This window comes from Callithrix jacchus, chromosome 20 (assembly GCF_049354715.1).
Source record: "Callithrix jacchus isolate 240 chromosome 20, calJac240_pri, whole genome shotgun sequence".
Lineage (NCBI taxonomy): Eukaryota > Metazoa > Chordata > Mammalia > Primates > Cebidae > Callithrix > Callithrix jacchus.
The window spans coordinates 7865185-7883851 of NC_133521.1; the positions used below are offsets into that span (position 1 = coordinate 7865185).

At 41.3% G+C, this 18667-nt stretch overlaps 1 protein-coding gene across 6 annotated transcripts in view; it reads left to right on the forward strand.

The window, feature by feature from the left end:
* Positions 1-18667, forward strand: part of HEATR3 (HEAT repeat containing 3) — a 42462-nt gene that overhangs the window by 1767 nt on the left and 22028 nt on the right. For 2 of the 6 annotated variants that reach the window (XM_008985843.5, XM_078357785.1), the window contains 8 exons: positions 1010-1097; positions 2395-2507; positions 5113-5222; positions 7609-7749; positions 10963-11240; positions 16703-16793; positions 16901-17058; positions 17337-17419. In XM_008985843.5, coding sequence (XP_008984091.1) covers positions 1010-1097; positions 2395-2507; positions 5113-5222; positions 7609-7749; positions 10963-11240; positions 16703-16793; positions 16901-17058; positions 17337-17419 — 1062 coding nt within the window. Of the gene's footprint in view, positions 1-831; positions 891-1007; positions 1098-1471; positions 1520-2394; positions 2508-5112; positions 5223-7608; positions 7750-10962; positions 11241-16702; positions 16794-16900; positions 17059-17336; positions 17420-18667 lie in introns of those variants that run through there. The other 4 variants (XM_017967002.4, XM_054248738.2, XM_078357784.1 and 1 more) reach the window with 4 other exon arrangements.

The following is an 18667-nucleotide window of genomic DNA, read 5'->3' on the forward strand; positions in this document are numbered from 1 at the left end:
TCTGTCTCTACTTGTGATTTATGTTTCATTCACTGATTTAGCCAATATGTGTCAAGTGCCTACTGTGTGCCAGTGAGCTAGGCTGTGGTCATGGGGTAATGGGCAAGGTAGTGTCTCTCTTTAAGAAATCTTAAAGTCTATTGAGGGAGACCGGCATTAACCAAACAATTAGATAACTGTATAATTGCAACGAATGGCAATGACAAAGGGTGCTGCAAGAGGGTACAAACCGGTTCAGGGAAGAAGACTCTTGAGTGAGTGATGCTTGAGGTCAGCTCTGAAGGATGAATGGGGGAAATAGATGCCCTACTTCCCCTAGGAAGGAAACAGCATGTGGAAAGCCCTTCCCTTCCTCCCACAGCATACACAGGCTAGGGGATCCTGGAGGATTGTGACTATCCATATCCTTAGGGCCTAATACAGTGCTGTGCACTGGGAAGGCTCATATCTTTCCAATTAGAATTTAGCCAGGGCTACTTTAGGAGGTGTCATTCACCTGAGCCCCACCTTGCTGCCCTTGCAGTTTGCTTTCTTTTTTTTTTTTTTTTTTGTAGAAATGGGGTCTTTCTATGTTGCCCAGGCGGGTCTTGAACTCCAGAGCTTGAGTGATCCTCCACCTCAGCCTCCCAAAGTGCTGGGATTACAGGTGTGAGCCACAGCACCTATCCCTGCCCTTGTAGTCTTAATTTCAAGAACAGATCCCTTCGTACATGATTTATTCATGTGGGAAAAGTCTCCCTTCTCCCCTTCTTGTAGCTATGTACCTGTATACTGTCTCAGACCTCAGAACTAAGTTGTTATATGACAGAGTCATCTGTTTACATCTTGTAGAACAAGGATCAGAACAGGTGGAAATCTCTGGATTGGTTCAGCAGCATATGACAGAAACAGTAAGCTCTTTCCTCTGGGAAAACTTAAATATGGCTAAAAATAGATATAATTTGAGAGTGTAGAAGTGTTTTGTGACATGTGATGTGAAAGTAAAACATGTTTTAAACTTCTTGTGTAGAAATCTCAGTGCTTGTGGAGGTTTTGAAGTTTGTGATGACATGGTGACTAAGGATATCATGACCCCTCTGGTCGCGCTGCTAAAAGAGGTATGCAGTTTTTACAGTAACTCGATGGTAGCTTTTGGGATGCAAACTTAGACTTTTTTTAGTACTTTGACGTTAGTGACTTTGTCTTCTACCTAAACATTGTATGGAAATTTAATTCCTTTTCCTGGAAACACCGATCTACTCTCATTATTGACACCAATCTCTATTTTGTACCTTTATTTTTATGACAGTTAGGAAAGACCTTCCTAAAACTGTACAGACTCACTCCTTTAGTTGTTAAACTTGTTACAATAAAAATAAATAGTATTTAGTTGTTAGTTATTTATGTGCCGGGTATTGTTTTCACATTTCGGATATTATATAATTTAATCCTCACAGTATCCTATGAGGCAGGTATTATTCCCATTTTACAGATGACGAAGCCGAGGCACAGACATTAGGAACTTGTTGCGAAGATTACAGTAAGTTCTCATGTTTGATCTCATTCCAGTCTTATTGCATGACATAGTTAAGAGGTTAAAGAGCTCTCTATCTGGAGTGCCTCTAAGCCACTATTCTGTGTTGATGGATAATTTTCACTTAAGGCTACATAAAGGATATCCAGTTTTGCTGAGAGTCATCGGTCTTTTTAGAGCAGTCATTCTTAACTGGGTATGATCTTGCTTCCCAGGGCACAACTGGCAATGTCTGGAGACATCACTGGTTGTTACAGAGCTTGTGGGGTAAAGATTGCTATTGGCATCCAGTGGGTAGAGGCCAGGGATGCTGCTACACATCCCCAAATGCATATGATAGCCCTTCCTTCCCCAGCAAAGGATTTTCTGGTGGAGAATTTCAGTAGCACCTGGATTAAAAGCCCTGCTTTAGAGGGTCTCCTGGGCTGTACTGGAGGGACTTAAGCACACTAGCTTTGGAGCCAAATGCAGGGATCTGAATCCCAGCTTCACCACATGCTAAGCTACACCTTCAGCAGCCTCCCTGTACCTCACTTTCCCATTTGCAGGTGGAGATTGGGCATAATAATAGTTCACCTACCTCATAGATTTATTGTGAGGATTAAATGACGATACATGTAAAATGCTTAGAATAGTACTTTAGAAGGCACTATGTAATAAAAAACGAAGACAAAACAGAAGGCGCTATGTAGAAGCTCTTATTTCATCTTTCATTGCCCTCTTTCCTGTCTTTTGTCACAGTTATTAGGTAAAACACTGTATTGATTTTGTACCATTCTTGTGAGGATTCAGTTGGCTTGTTAGCCGCAGTCATTTCTGATGTCCTGCCTTTTTGTTTAATTCTTTGGAACCAGGGTGCTAATCATGATATTTGCTTACAGTGTAGTGCTGGACTGGATTCAAATGAGATGTCTCCACAGGAGAAAAAAGATCAGAAGAGAAATTCTATTGAGAATATAGCCAATGAGGCTGTGAATGTGCTGTGGAATATATGGTAAGATGCCTTCCAAACGCAGCCTCCTGCTCTAGCAGTACCCAGGCTTCTGTTCTATCTATTACAATGCATAGGAATCTCTGTTCCCTTTGGTAGACCTATTAATCCAGATGTTAAGACTTGGTAGGGGCTGGACGTGGTGGCTTACGCCTGTAATCCCAACACTTTGGGAGGCCGAGGCAGGTGGATCACTTGAGGTCAGGAGTTTGAGACCAGCCTTGCAAACGTGATGAAACCCCATCTCTACCAAAATATAAAATAATTAGCCGGGTGTGGTGGTGCGTGCCTGTAATCCCAGCTACTTGCGAGGCTGAGGCAAGAGCATCGCGAACCTGGGAGGTGGAGGTTGCAGTGAGACAAGATCGTGCCACTGCATTCCAGCCTGGGCGACAGAGCAAGACTCCATCTCAAAAATAAAGATTTGGTAAAAGGTAGGATCAGGTGACCTAAAGTCAACCCTCCTTCCCAATCCCTTTCCTCCTTGCCTCACTACATCTTTTGTTTTATGGATTTCCTCTCCAGTCATTGCACCTCACAAAAATAGGAGGCATCATGACCATTAGCACCTGTGGCTCCTCCTTTCCCCAACTTCCTATACACCCTAAGTAGCATTTGTCTTTAAGCTGGGCAGGCCCAGGTGCAGATGCATCTTCGGTTTGGCCTCTAGACTGTGATAGGGACCACAGACCTCTGCTGGTGCTTTTCTTCCTCTTCCCTGGCAGTTACCGTCTGAGTGGGATGTGGATGCCTAAGAAGAGCTTCTTTGGCACCAGGAGGCAGAAGGCCACTCTCCATTCTGTGGCTGCTGTAGCAGTGGTGAAGGTGGAGTGGACTCACTGCTAGGAATGGCAATGGCTAGAAGCACAACCTGGAGTTACTTTTTTCTGCCCCATTTTATGTCCCACATTTCTAGCAAGATTCTGTCACAGTTCCTTATCTTCAGTCAGCAGTAATTATAGTGGCTGACCTAAAAGCACAGATGTTTCTTAGAATACAAGATTAAGTTGGATCCTGAAATGCTTACATAGCAGTCTGACCTTGACTGTGATTTAATCCTTTTTTTTTTGAGACAGAGTCTTGCCTTGCTGCCAGGCGCCAGGCTGGAGTGCAGTGGCGGGATCTCGGCTCACTACAACCTCCGCCTCCTGGGTTCAAGCAATTCTTCTGCCTCAGCCTCCCAAGCAGCTGGGACTACAGGCGCACGCTACCACGCGCAGCTAGTTTTTGTATTTTTTTTAGTAGAGACAGGGTTTCACCATGTTTGGCCAGGATGGTCTTGATCTCTTGACCTCGTAATCCACCTGCCTCGGCCTCCCAAAGTGCTGGGATTACAGGCCTGAGCCACTGCACCGGCCCTGTGATTTCATTTTAATGAATGCATTCCACCAGAAAAATTGGAGAGATCAGATCTGAGGAAACAGCATTCAAGCAAAAACTGATGGGTGCTGTTTTTCTGTATACCACATAACTTTAAGTTGTAGAAATTGTTGGCATTCGGAAATGGAAAAAAAAAAATTTATTTGAAAAGAGTCTAAATCTGTCTCCAAGGTGATTTCTCTTTTCTGAATGCCTATGAGCCCTGTCGGTTTCATTTAGTTACTATAGCTTTTAACATTTTTGTTTCATAATTTACATTTCAAATTATCTTGACATATGTGTGCTTGTCTTCCTGACTATACTGTGGGCTCCTTCATGCTGCCATCAGTAGGTAGGTAGAAGTATGAAATATTTTTCATTACATAACAGATTTACTTTATTAATTTAGTCAGCTCTGTTAGCTGTTAACATGTCATGGGTGTATGTTGTATGTATGGAGGGAACTTAAAACATGGATATTACCTCCAGAAACATGGATACAATTATTATAATTAGCCTGGTTTATTCTGTGTTTAGTATGTATGCTTACTCATAACACTGATAGCTGTGTGAGTCTTTTATTAAAAGGTACAATTTAAAAAATAGTTACTTATAACTTCTCTGTTGCAGACTGTAAATCCTGCTTGATGAAATTATAATTGCACTCTAAAAGGCTTGAATAAAATGAAATTTTATTTTTCTTTAAATTTGTGTTTTTGTTGATGTTCTAAAGTATAGTAGGTTAAAAAATAAATTTGTGTTTTTGTGTGATGAATATAGAGGCCTTTTATCCTTCTTTAACTTGTTATCATTGTGGTATAGAAGAAAGAAAAAACAGTAGGCTGGACCCAGGGAAACTAGGAGCTGGGCCTGGCTCTACACTAACAAGTGTGTGCTCTTTGATGGGCTGCTTCACCGCTTAGGGCCTGGATCTTCACATTTATAAAATGGGGAGTTGAATTAAATGATCTACAAGATCTCTTCCAGCTCTAACCTTCTATAAGGAAACTCATCATGGCAAAGAGGTTGATTAAAAGGTTCCACTGTGATAGAAATAAAATATAGATAGCCAGTTCTCATGTACAGTGAATATGAATGGGCGTTAGTTCCTTTATTAATAAAAATGGTGTGTGTTTAATACCAACTCCTGAGTTTATAAGGCCTAATTTGTGTTTTTATAGATTGCTGTGGTTGATTTCCTACTGTTAAAATGTGAATAGTAAAACTTTTTTTTCCCCCTTCAATTTAGTGAATGCAGTAGTAGAGCAGTGTCTATATTCAACAAAGAAGGGTGTTTGGAGATTGTGTTAAAGTATTTAAGTAGGTTTCCCACCAGTGTTGACCTGGCTATTTCAGTAGGTAAGTGAAGAAAAGATGATGACGCGTTAAGTATGTGTAGCCTTATTCAAATATTTTTGCGTAGCTTTAGCGTGTTTATTCTACAGGAGCAATTTTTTTTCTCTTTGTACGTGAATGTGTAGCTGAGCACCTGTTTTTTCTGGGTCTTCCTAAATCTGTAATTAATATTATTTATCTACGCATTCAATTTTTCTGCTTTTGGCTCTGAAAGGGAGAAAGGTAATTATGTGAGGATATGTGGTTTCTAGACTGTTCCCATTCTTAGCAGCCTTTATTAATTCTTGAAGTTTTCTACTCCATTTACTAAGAAACAGTAACCCACAACTACCAGGGCTTTAAGCCAATTAATTGGAATCTAAACTTACTCAAATGTATTAATGCTACTATCTCATACTTCCAGCAGAAAACTGACGGCCTGAGTTTGTTGAGAGAGAGAGGAAAAGAAGTGATCGAAATTCCACTTAGGCCTGCATGCCTTCCATGAGACAGGGAAGGCAAAGTCCAGCAACTTCAGTGGCCTCGGCTGCATTGCCTTCTCTTTATTGGGCTGGAGAGCCACTGGCGACCCTCAGCTCAGTGGCAGGAGGCAGAAACCAGAGCATGGGCAGCTCAGCAGAATTCTGGGTGGGAGCGGAGAAACAATTGAGGAAGAGCATTGCTTTTCTACCCATCGTTAGAGCAGGCATCTAGCTGTCCCCTTATGGAACTGCGTTTCTCCTGGCAAGGAAGAATTGTATTTTCCTGACTGCTGTTTCTCTTGGCTCTAATGGATATTTTTAAGAGAACAGAAATGGGGGAAAATAGTGGAATAAGTATTACTGAGAAAATTTTAAAAATCGTTTCTTCAAATGGAGTCTTGGCGGGGCTGGGAGTTGTGAGTAAATGGGGATTTTAAAAACAATTCCGCTGTTTTTAGGAAATTGATAGGTGATTTAATCTCAGAGGACAGTTTTTGTTATGATAAGAGAATTTCAGGAAAGTTAGTTCATATCTTTTAAAAGAAAAGCCATTTCCATTTTTGAGCCTTTAATCTGGACTTACTTCTGTTTTTAGTTTTTTTCCCCCAATGAGCTTTCTTGAAACGGATCCAAATAAAGTAGTTTTGCATGTATAATAGTGTTTTCCTTCTGCATGTAGCTAGATTAATGATTTTTAAAATACTACTTCTGCTTCTGAAGTCAAGCAAGGCTTACATATAGAAAAATGACCTCATAAGATTCCATCCCATGTATCCATATAACTTTTTTTTAACCTGTACAGTAAATTTAATTGGTCTCTTAATGACAAAGATACTACATTTGGATATATATACAGAAATGCATATATGTGGATTTCTGTATAAATGTGTTGTCTATCACAGCAGTAGCATGCATTTTGAGTAATTTGGATGGGCATGATTTGATATTTTACACATCTCTTAATTCGCTCATACTTTTATATAAAACTACTTTTTTTCTTAAAGAACTATTGCTCCGCCAGAAATAACCCTAACTTTGAAGGTCATGATAAATTTAAAGGAAGCCAGAGCATCCCAAAACCTAGGACCTGTTATCGACAACAGAACTACTATAAGAGTATGGCCCATGGCCATTTGCTACTGGTCCTTGATAAGTGCATAAATTGAGTGTAAACTTTTTTTTTTGAGACAGTCTCAGCTCTGTCGCCCAGGCTTGAGTGCAGTGGCGCAATCTCAACTCACTGCAACCTCCGCCTCCTGGGTTCAAGCTATCCTCTCGCCTCCCAAATAGCTAGAATTACAGGTGTGCATCACCATGCCTAGCTAATTTTTGTATTTTTAGTAGAAGTGAGGTTTTGCCAGTTGGCCAGGCTGATCTGGAACTCTTGACCTCAAGTGATCCTCCCACCTCGGCCTCCCAAAGTGCTGGGATTACAGGCATGAGCCACCATGCCTGTCTGAGGACAAACTTTTGTAAATATTTATAATAACAACATTGCCATGACATTTAAGAGCCTATTAAATTGTGTTTTATAAAAAGTGTAGATCTGGCTGGGCGTGGTGGCTCACATCTATAATCACAGCACTTTGAGAAGCCGAAGCAGACAGCTCACTTGAGACCACTTAGATGCATCACTGCACTCCAGCCTGGGTGACAGAGCAAGAGTGTGTCAAAAAAAAAAAAAAAAAAGTATAGATCTGTACAGGATTAGAAATTTAAAAAGAAAAGAAACATGATCTTTTCCAGCACTGATAGTTTGGGAAGCCTCATTTGCATATGTCATCCTGTGTTAAAGCATATATATTCTGCAAAAGCTACATGTGTCTAATGAAGTGATAGCAATGCAGATTTTATTGATGAATTATACTGGTGTAAATTACCCTAAGCAGAATTGATTTGTTTCTAAATACTTATTTTTTGCCTTATAGCATACTGTTTGCAGACAGTGACTGAGGATAACCCAGAGCTGCTGAAGTCTTTCAGTGCTACGGCATTGCACGTGCTGGAATCAGTACTGCTTTCTCCTGTCAGTTCCATGGAATCCCTTCTATTGAAGACATTGGTGGCAGGTAATATTTAGCCTTATGAAATACATAGTATATCGTTTTAGTAGCTTTCAGTATGGATAGAGGTGGGAGCCAAAGTGTAATAATCATTCATTTCAACAGCTCAGGCCTTGTGTGCTTTTATCTGTTCTGACAGTTTTAGTATTTAAGAAGAGACCCTTACTTCAAGCAGTTGTCTATAGTTGTAAAGCCTTGTAGAATATATATTTATATATTTTTTGAGACAAAGTTTCTCTCTCGTCGCCCAGGCTGGAGTGCAATGGTGCCATCTCGGCTCACCACAACCTCCACCTCCTGGGTTCAAGCAATTCTCCTTCCTCAGCCTCCTCAGTAGCTGGGATTACAGACATGTGCCACTATGCCTGGCCAATTTTTGTGTTTTTAGTAGAGTTGAGGTTTCTCCATGCTGGTCAGGCTGGTCTCAAATTCCCAACCTCAGGTGATCCACCTGCCTCAGCCTCTGAAAGTGCTGGGATTACAGGCGCAAGCCACCATGCCCAGCCTAGATTTTTTTGAATTTAACAAACTACTGTTAACCTGTTAAAGACATGCTGTTGTCGGGATCCCCACCTATTTATGAACAAGTGATTTCAGAAATTGCCCACTTAGTTTTCTCTACATTTTTTTTTTTTTTTTACCACCAACTTTTTTCTCTCCAGAATCCCTGAATACAGAAGGAAGAAGTAATCTGAAGGTCTGTTTAGTATGTACTTTATTTAGTTTCTGTATCTATTTTCCTCTTGCCCTTTGGCCTAGCAGAGATAATTTATGTTGAGAGATTGTTGGGTTTTTTATTTTTTCTTTTTTTTATTGTTTTGAGATGGAGTCTGGCTCTTTCACCCAGGCTGGAGTGCAGTGACATGATCTCAGCTCACTGTAGTCTCCAGTCTCCACTTCCCAAGTGCCTAGCGTCTGGAGTAGCCGGGATTACAGGTGCGTGCCACCATGCCCAGCTAATTTCTGTATTTTTGGTAGAAACAGAGTTTTACCATGTTGGCCGGGCTAGTCTCAAGCTCCTGACCTCAGGTGATTTGCCCGCCTTGACCTTCTAAAGTGATGGGATTACCAGTATGAGCCACCATGCCTGGCCTGTTTTCTTTTTATTTTAGTCATGGTAAAAAACACATAAAATTTACTGACTTGATCATTTTGGTTTTTTTGAGACAGAGTCCTCCTCTGTCACCCAGGCTGGAGTGCTGTGGTATGATCTGAGCTCACTGCAGCCTCCGTCTCCTGGGCTCAAGTGATCCTCCCCCCTCAGCCTCCCAAGTAGCTGGGACTAGAGATATGTACCACCAGGCCCAGTTAATTTTTTTTTTTTTTAGATAGACCCTCTGTCTCCCAGGTTGGAAAGCAGTGGTGCGAGCTCAGTTTACTGCAATCTCTGACTCCTGGGTTCACGCAATTCTCCTGCCTCAGTCTCCTGAACAGCTGGCATTACAGGCACCCACCACCACACCCGCTAATTTTTGTAATTTTTAGTAGAGATGGGGTTTCACAATGTTCACCAGGCTACTCTTGAACTCCTGACCTCAAGTGACCAGCTGTCTCAGCCTCCCAAAGTGCTAGGATTATAGGCATGAGCCACTGTGCCCAGCCACAGTTAATTTTCGTTTTAATAATTTTTCCTCTGCTCAGCAATTTCTTTTTTTTTTTGTAGAGATGGCATCTCACCATGTTTCCCAGGCTGGTGTCAAACTCCTGAGCTCTTATAATCTGCCCACCTTGGCCTCCCAAAGCACTGGGATTACAGGCGTGAGCCAGCACACGCCCAGCCTTTAATTGTTTTGAAATGTGTAATTTAATGGTGTACATTCAGATTGTTGTGCAACAGAAATCGGGAACTCTTTTTCATCTTGCAAAACTGAAACTGTACCCTTGAAAGACAGTTTTTCCTGCTCCCTTTCCCCCAGCTATTGTCAGCCACCATTCCTTCTGTGAATTGGACTACTCTAAGTACCTCATAGAAGTGGAATCATACAGAATTTGTCTCTTTGCAACTGGCTTTTTTTTTTTTTTTCATAATGGCCTTAAGGTTCATCCATGTTGTAGCATATGTCAGAAATTGCTTTCTTTTTAATGCTGAATAATATTTCATTGTAGGTATAATACCACATTTTGTTGATCTGTTCATCTGTTTATGGACACTTGGGCTGCTTCTAAACTTGGCTATTGTGAATATGACTGCTGTAAAAATGGATGTAATCTTTTTTTTTTTTTTTTTGAGACAGAGTTTTTCTCTGTTGCCTAGGCTGGAGGAGGGCAGTGGAGAGATCTTGGCTCACTGCAACCTCAGCCTCCTCCAGCCAGTCAAGTGTTTCTTGTGCCTCCACCTCCCAAGTAGCTGAGATTACAGGCGCCCCACCGCCACGCCTGGCTAATTTTTGTATTTTTAGTAGAGACAGAGTTTCCCCATGTTTGCCAGGCTTGTCTTGAACCCTTGACCCCAGGTAAGCCACCTCCCTTGGCCTCCCGAAGTGTTGGGATTGCAGGGTGAGCCACCGAACCTACTGAAAATGGATGTAATCTAGTCAAGTCCCTGCTTTCAGTTCTTTTGGGTTTATAGCCAGGAGGTGTTTTTATTTTTGTAGTAACATAAAAAAAATTACTCTGACTACTTAATGATAGCTTCTGTTCTATTTTGGGAATTTAAAAAAACCAATAATCTGCTCTCTTGTTTGTATATGAGTCCGACCTTGGAATCTTAGTATATTCCATTCCACTCTTGGAATATAAGAAGCTACTGAGGAGAGCAGCATAGGTGGCAATGAAAGAAAGCGATGCTACTCAGTTTGTCATTTTTTTTTTTTTTTTTATAGAGACGGGGTTTCACCATATTGGCCAGGCTGGTCTCGAACTCTTGGCCTTGTGATCCTCCCATCTCAGCCTCCCAAAGTGCTGGGATTATAGGCATGAGCCACCGCACCCAGCCCACTTTGTCATTTTAAAAGAGACTGGATCAGTGTTCTCTGGGTCTGCTGATACGGAGAGTATCAGAGAAAGGCACTGTGTGCCAAGGAAGGGAGAGATGATTGTGCAGGGTTATGACTGAGGGCACTGCCTCAGTGTGGTACTCATTGATATTTAATGAAAATGAACAAAGGCAGTGAGACTGAGATTTTTTTGAAATTACACTGGCCTGAAAGTTTCAGTCTCGTGAAAACTTAATAAAATATTTCACAGGCAATTCTTATTTTTATGTTCACTTTTTCCCAGGCACAATTTGGAATCTAAAGGACATTATTCCATGCAAGAGTCAAGCAGAAATCATAAATGCCTTACTAAAGATCTTAGCTGAAGTTTTGGAAATGGATACTGGTGAAACAGTTATTCAAATGAAAGAGGCTGAAATGCAAAGGCTGAAAACTGCAGCAGAGGCTGAGGAAATATTAGAGAACACTAATGGTGATGATTTGATTGAAGATGATGAAATGGAAGGCATTTCTCGTAAAAGAAAAGTCAGAAGGAAAACTTTCGTTTCAGATTTACTTCCGGTAAGTCAGACTGATGTTCTCAAATATGGATTAATACAGCTGTTTTTTTTTTCCAGCAGTTATCCTTGGCTTCGCAGAAAAATGTTATAGCAAAATTAGCTATAAAGTGAGTTTCAGTAAAAATGAGTCGTATTTTCCTGTTGACTCTCTTTATGTCATTAAAAATCTACTCCTAAAGGAGGCAATATCTCTTGTCTATAATGATGGTTTTCTATATTGGAGATTTCAGAGATGGGTTAGACCTATCCTTTGAGAACACTTTGGATGATCATCTTTGTAACTCTTGCATCTCCCCACTTCTGTTACATACTGTCTGCCAGACTGTCTTCAAACTAAAGGAATTTGTTCTTTGCCTGAATTGTCCTTTGCATTCTTGCCTCTTATTTTAGTATTTAGCCTTATCAAGGTGGCAGACCAAACCTTCATTTATGCACTACTGATCAGAAGAGGTTGTGTGACAGTGAGATGAATGATGGTTTGTAGTTTTCTTGGAGTGGGTGATGGTGGCATACTTGTGCTGGTGGTGTGATACTGCAATAAAGGAGAGCAGTCTTGGGTGCAGGAAGCATTGCAGCTGACACAGTCTGCAGAGAGAGAGAGCCATACTTTGGGAGACCATTTTGTTAAGGAAGAGAGCAAATAGGAAGACAGGGAACACAGCGAGTGAGGCTTTCTTCATTCCGGTGCACATTTACGGCGTTCCTAATGTATGCCAGGCACTGTGCTAGACACTGGTGATAGAAAGATAATTAAGACATAATTTCCAGCCTTCAGGAACTTCCTGTTTTGGGAAGACAGACACATAAAACCAAGGCTTTAAGGCCTGTGCTAAGAACAGTGCTATGGCTCTGCACAGATTTCTAAGAAAGTGGTATCTGTAGAGTAGGCCCTTGTAACTCAGCCCCGATGGGAGAGACTGCCAAGGAAGAGACTGCCAAAGAGAGCCTTTTGGACAGAACACCTGAGCTGTCATAAAGGAGGTAAGAAAAAGCAAGTTAGTGTTTGGAGAGATCACTCAGGCAGCTGGAGGGAGGGAGAGCACAAGGGGCCTGGCAGGAGGACCAGTCAGGAGGCTGCTGAAGGATGACGAAGGCTGAGTTGGGAGGAGGCAATTACATCCTCTGATGCTTACCTGTGTTCACGATGTTGGGAAGCATAAACTGATAGTGTTTCAAAGAAATGAAAATGTGGATAGAACCACTTTCCCCCGTGACATGAGTAACCTGTGGGTGCCACCCTGTCCTTGAGTTGCTCACAGTTCTTTTTTTAAGACAGAGTTTTACTCTTGTTGTCCAGGCTGGAGTGTAGTAGTGCAATGGCGTGATCTCAGCTCACTGCAACCTCTGCCTCCCAGGTTCAAGTGATTCTCCTTCCTCGGCCTCCCAGGTATCTGGGATTACAGACGCTTGCCACCATATCCAGCTAATTTTGTATTCTTAGTAGAGATGGGATTTTTCCATGTTGGTCAGGCTGGGATTACAGGCATGAGCCACCACCCCCAGCCTAGATCTTTTTATTTTATTATTATTGGTTTATTTTGAGACAGGATTTCACTATGCTGCCTGGTCTCAAGTGATCCTCCCAACTCAGCCTCCCAAAGGGCTGGGATTATAGGCGTATACCATAGTACCCAACCTGTTGCGTACCTGTATGTGGGAAGAGGGGATGTGATAAATCAGGGCTTGTGGGGTCATTTTCAGCTGTGGGCACCATCCTACTCAGGTTTCTGTTGATCCTAACTGATAAAGGTACATTGTGTTTGAAGGATCTGAATCTCTGGCTGGGAATGGGAGAACGGCATTCTTGTGTGATTGTCCCTACCTCCATTCTTCCTTCCAAGGGGCTTCTATAGGGAGTAAGGTTGAGGGTGAGACCCAAGTCTAACAAGGTTTAGATGGAAGTGCCACTGTTGATTAAAAAAACTATTGATACTTAACTGTTATATAGAGATTTATTTTTGTTTTACTTTTATTTTGGTGCTTATAAAAATGCAGTGTTTTCTTATAGTAAAAACTTGCTTTTTTAAGTCTTTTGGCCAGGTGTGGTGGCTTATGCCTGTAATCCCAGCACTTTGGGAGGCTGAGGTGGGCAAATTCTTGAGTCCAGGAGTTCAAGACCAGCCTGACCAACATGGTGAAACCCCATCTCTACCAAAAATACAAAAATGAGCTAGGTGTGGTGGCACAAGCCTGTAGTCCCAGCTACTCAGTTTGGAAGCCTGAGGCACAAGAATTGCTTAAGCGTAGGAGGTGGAGGTTGTAGTGAGTCAGGATCACACCACTGCACTCCAGCCTGGCCGACTAAGTGAGAATCTTTCTCAAAACAGTAAAACTAAAAATAGAAATAAACTCTTCCTTAAGACTGTAGTGGTGGATGGTGGGGGCTAGCAAGGGTAGAGGAGGAAAAATGGAAAATAAAGTGGTCTTGACATAACTGACTAGACTGAATGATCAACATGCTAGCCAGTGAGCCAGCTGGTGTTTAAGTGCCGGTAGGGTGACATGAACACAAGTTATTTTCCGCTGTGGTCTTCCATACTACTCAGTGTCTTCTGCAGCACTCTTTTAGAATCAAAACTGCATCATTTAACTTAAGAAGGTATAATAAAAAAGACATGAAGGAAGAGCAGTTCAACCCAAGTTGAATTTTTTGGGGGGCACATGCAAAAGTAGAGTACCCCATGTCCAGCTTCCACAGTTACCAATTTTCAAATCCTGGTCTGTTTGACTTCATCTAGTTCCCCTCACACTGTCTTTTCTCTACTGATTATTTTGAAGCAAATCTCAGATGTCATAACATTTCGTCTAAATTGGTTCTTTATGTCAGCTTGATAGCAGTAAGAAGCAGAGAAAAGCTCTGAGGAAGAGAGTTACATAAAGAGGTGGAGCTTAGTTTCAGAGCTCCTTTTAAGCCAGAGCTTCATCCAGGCATGGTTGCTTACCCCTGTAATCCCAGCACTTGGGGAGGCCAGGGTGGGTGGATCATTGAGGCTGGGAGTTAAAGACCTGCCTGGCCAATATGGTGAAGCCCTGTTCTCTTCTAAAAATACAAAAAATTAGCCAGACATGGTAGCTCATGCCTGTAGTCCTAGCTACTCAGGAGACTGAGGCACCAGAATTGCTTGAACCCAGGAGATGGAGATCACAGTGAACTGAGATCACGCCACTGCACTCCAGCCTGGGTGATGGAGCAAGACTGTCTCCAAAAAAATAATAAATAAATTTAAAAGAATAAGCCAGATTTTCATATATTTTAAGTGGACGAGAGCCCAGCAGCAACATCTATTGTTTAGCTTTAAGTCTTCACTAGTAAGTATGTATTTAGTTGAATTAGCACACACCCAAAGCAAATGGAAATGATTTTTATATACATTCTTGCTACCAATAAGTGGAATTCAAATTTAGGGATTCCTGAACTACATCTATTAAATTAACAATTAGCTTTTTTTTTTTTTTTTTTTTCTTTAAAGAACATGTTTCAAAGTTAGTTAATTTGTTGCACAGAAAAGTCACCAGGGATAGGCATGGTGGTCACGCCTGAAGTCTCAGCACTTCAGAAGGCTGCAGTGGGAGGGTTACTTGAGGTCAGGATTTCAAGGTCAGCCTGGGCAACATACTGAGACCTCCATCTCTAAATTAAATTAAAAACCCACAAAAATTAGCAGATAATTTTTTTTTTTTTTTTTTTTTTTTTTTTTGAGACATAGTCTCACTGTTGCCCAGACTGGAGTGCAGTGGTACAATCTCGGCTCGCTGCAACCTCTGCCTTCCAGGTTCAAGTGATTCTCCTGCCTTAGCCTCACAAGTAGCTGGAATTTCAGGCATGTGCCACCATACCTGGCTAATTTTTTTTTGTATTTTTAGTAGAGACGGTTTTGCCATGTTGGCCAGGCTACTCTTGAACTCTTGGCCTCAGGTGATCTGCCTGCCTTGGCCTCCCAAAGTGCTGGGATTACAGGCATGAGCCACCACGCCCAGCCCTTAGCAGGTAAATTAGACTGGCTTTAAAAAGTTAGCTGGGCATGGTAGAGTGTGGCTATAGTCCCATTTATTCAGGAGGCTGAGTTGTGAGGATCCCTTGAGCCTAGGAGGTTGAGGCTGCAGTTGAGCTATGATGGCGCCACTGCACTCCAGTCTGGGCGACAGAGTGAGACCCTGTCTCAAAAAGAAAAATTTGTTGGTAGGATTGTAAATGGGTATGAACATTCTAGAAAGGAAAATAGGAATATGTCCTAGGATCTATAAATATATTTTAAACCTTTGACCTAGTAAATCTGAGGAAATAACATATGCAGGAAATCTGAAAGATTCCACACTAGTGGAATGCTTAGTAAATTATAGTGAATTCATTTAATGGAATGTTGTGCAGCCATTGAAAAGACAGTTGAGGCCAGACTCACACCTGTAATCCCAGCACTTATGGGAGGTGGACATGGAAGGATTAGTTGAAGCCAGGAGCTTGAGACCAGCCTGGGCAACACAGCAAGACCTCGTCTCTACAAAAAATAAAAAATTAGCTGAGCATGGTGTCCTGCACATAGTCCTAACTTCTCATAGGCTTCGACAAGAAGATTGCTTGAACCCAGGAATTAGAGGCTGCATTGAGCTATGAACTTGCCACTGCATTCCAGCCTGGGCAACAGAATGAGACTCTGTCTCTAAAAGGGAAAAAAATGACAGTTGAAAACTGAAATTTGGAAATCTTCGAACAGTAAAATATATATTATTTTTAGCTCATGTACTGTTTTGAAATATCCATTTGATTATTTCACTTTTCATAGACAATTTGAGAATTGAGGTCATATAAATTTATATTACCCATTTTAAGAAATGTTAGTGGATGATTTTAAGTTTAAGTTGATGTTATGTATTTTCAGAGGAAAAACAAGCTTCCTTTTTTCTTCAGTCTTAGAGAAATGCTTTATTGTAGTCTTTAAAGAAAGCCAGAAAGCAAGTCTGTCTTGTCTGCTCTATAGCAAGTTCTGCAGGTCATGTAAGGGCTTGTTAGTAGTGTTTGTTAATGCGGCCATTCCAAGAAGACATCTAAGCTAAGCATCTAAAAGCAGGTTCAATGTAAGTGCCTGGTGTCTGGAATGAACTCTTGTTTAAATCTTAGTGTGCCCAGCTACTTCTTGACACAGTAGATTAGGTTTCAGGGTGAATTCCATTTAGAATTCCTGAATGTTTGTCTGTTTTCTTCAGCTAACCAAGGGACGCTTGGAGAATAGCCGTGCAGATAGATGGGAACCCAGTTAATGGAGGCATGCTCCACTGTACGAAGAGGAATTATAATGCTAGTTTGTACTTCTGGCACTTCATGACTTTTCTTTCACCTTCCCCATTCCCTGTGTGCTTTATTCCAAGCGCAAAAATCTAGTAGACTTTCACTAAGGAAATTACTCAAAAACATTTTCCCAACCATTGAGAGTTGGTCAGTTGCTTTTTTTATTTTATTTTTTTTAGGCCACTGACAAGGAACTGAGAGAGACTATGGCATTGCTGACAGCCCAACAGACTGCTCTGGAAATTATCGTCAACATGTGCTGCAATGAAGGTTTGTTAACAATTTACATTTAGACGTTTTCCCCCTGGGCCAAGAGGGAAACTCCTTTGGAGATTTTCTTAACTATTCCAGTTCTGCGTGGTTTGCCCTCTTCCCAGATCCCTCCGATGACGAATGGGAAGAGCTTTCTAGCAGTGATGAAAGTGATGCATTTATGGAGAATTCCTTCAATGAATGTGGGGGACAGCTGTTCTCTCCCCTCTGCCTCTCCCATGAGGTTCACACGGCTCTCACCAACTACCTCATCCCAAAGAAGGTAATCCGTTTTCATTCTAGGTTTACCATGGAGCATGGAAAAGGCTTAAGCAAGCTATTCATTCTGTATACAAAAGAAGTAATCTCACACTTCCAGGTTGTAGGTGGTGGTAAGATCTGAGACAAAGCTGACCTAACAGTACTGGAAGTAGGTGAAAAGGTCATTCTATATGAAGCCTAACCATTTCACTTAGGAGTAGTGTATTGGAGTTATATAAGAGAATCATACGTTAAATGACTACTCTTTAACCTTTGCTTTACTGCCTGTTTTAAATCTAGGTTTTTGAGAAAACAGCCTTTCCAAACAGCATTGCAGTTGACATATGTTGTAGGAACCCTACTTGGAAACCTTTGATTAGAAAGTAAGAACTTTACTCTTTTCAAAAACATTTGTCATTATTTTATCTTATGAAATGATGGGTCATTAAATAGAAGGTGCTGACTCCCCCAGGGACCCAGAAGTTTTGTTCCTAGGTAAATACATTAGAAAAATAGGTGCCCACATGCCCTAGGATACATGTATATGAGAGTGTTCATAGCAGTGTGTGTCACAGTTGCCCCAACCTGTAAGCAAAGTTGTCCATCAGAATTAGAACGGTAAATAAATTTTGACAAAATCATGCACTTCAATACATGCAACAGTAAAAGGGATCTGAATTAGAACTACTCATAACTTGGTTGAAACTTACATTGTTGAACCAACAAAGCAAGGCATAAAAGAATATGCACACTGTGATTCAGCTGAGAAGCAGGCAACATTGAACTGTTTGGTTCCGGGATGCATACCGAGGTGATAAACCTATTTTAAAAAAAAAAACGGGCAAGGAAACGTTTACCATAAAAGTCTATATAATGGTCATCTCTAGGTGTCGGGGAGGTAGGATGTTATGAGGAAGGGATACAGGGGCTTTCAGGGTCCGGCATGTTTCTTTCTTTTCCAAGTTCATGGGTGTTGGCTTCATAGACTATTTGTTAAACTCTCTATGTTGTATACTTAACAGTACATATGCCACATTTCACAATTAAAAATAATTTTAGGCTGGGTGTGGGGGCTCATACCTATAATCCCTAGACTCTGGTAGGCCAAGATGGGAGGATCACTTGAGACCAGGAGTTTGAAGCCAGCCTGGGCAACATAGCAAGACCCCATCTCTACAAAGAAAAAAAAATATAAAAACTAGCCTGACATTGTGGCACTCAGCTGTAGTCCTAGCTTCTCAGGAGGCTGAAGTGAGAATCGCTTGAGCTCAGCAGTGTAAGGCTCTAGTGAGCTATGGTAGTGACACTGTACTTCAGCCTGGAAAACAGAATGATACCCTATCTGAAAAAAATAATAATTTTAAGGATGCTACCTTACATAGAAATTTTTCTAAAAGACATTCCTCATGACTCATTAATTAGTTGTGTATTGGAGGCTGTGAATACTCAAGCAGTTCAGTTAGGCAGATTAACAGTTCACCTTACAATTCTAGCACTTTGGAAGACCCAGGCAGGAGGATTCTTTGAGGCCAAGGGTTCGAGACCAGCCTAGGCAACATAGCAAGACCCCATCCCTACAAAAAATAAAAAACTTAGCCAGATGTGGTTGCATGCACATGTAATCCTGCTCA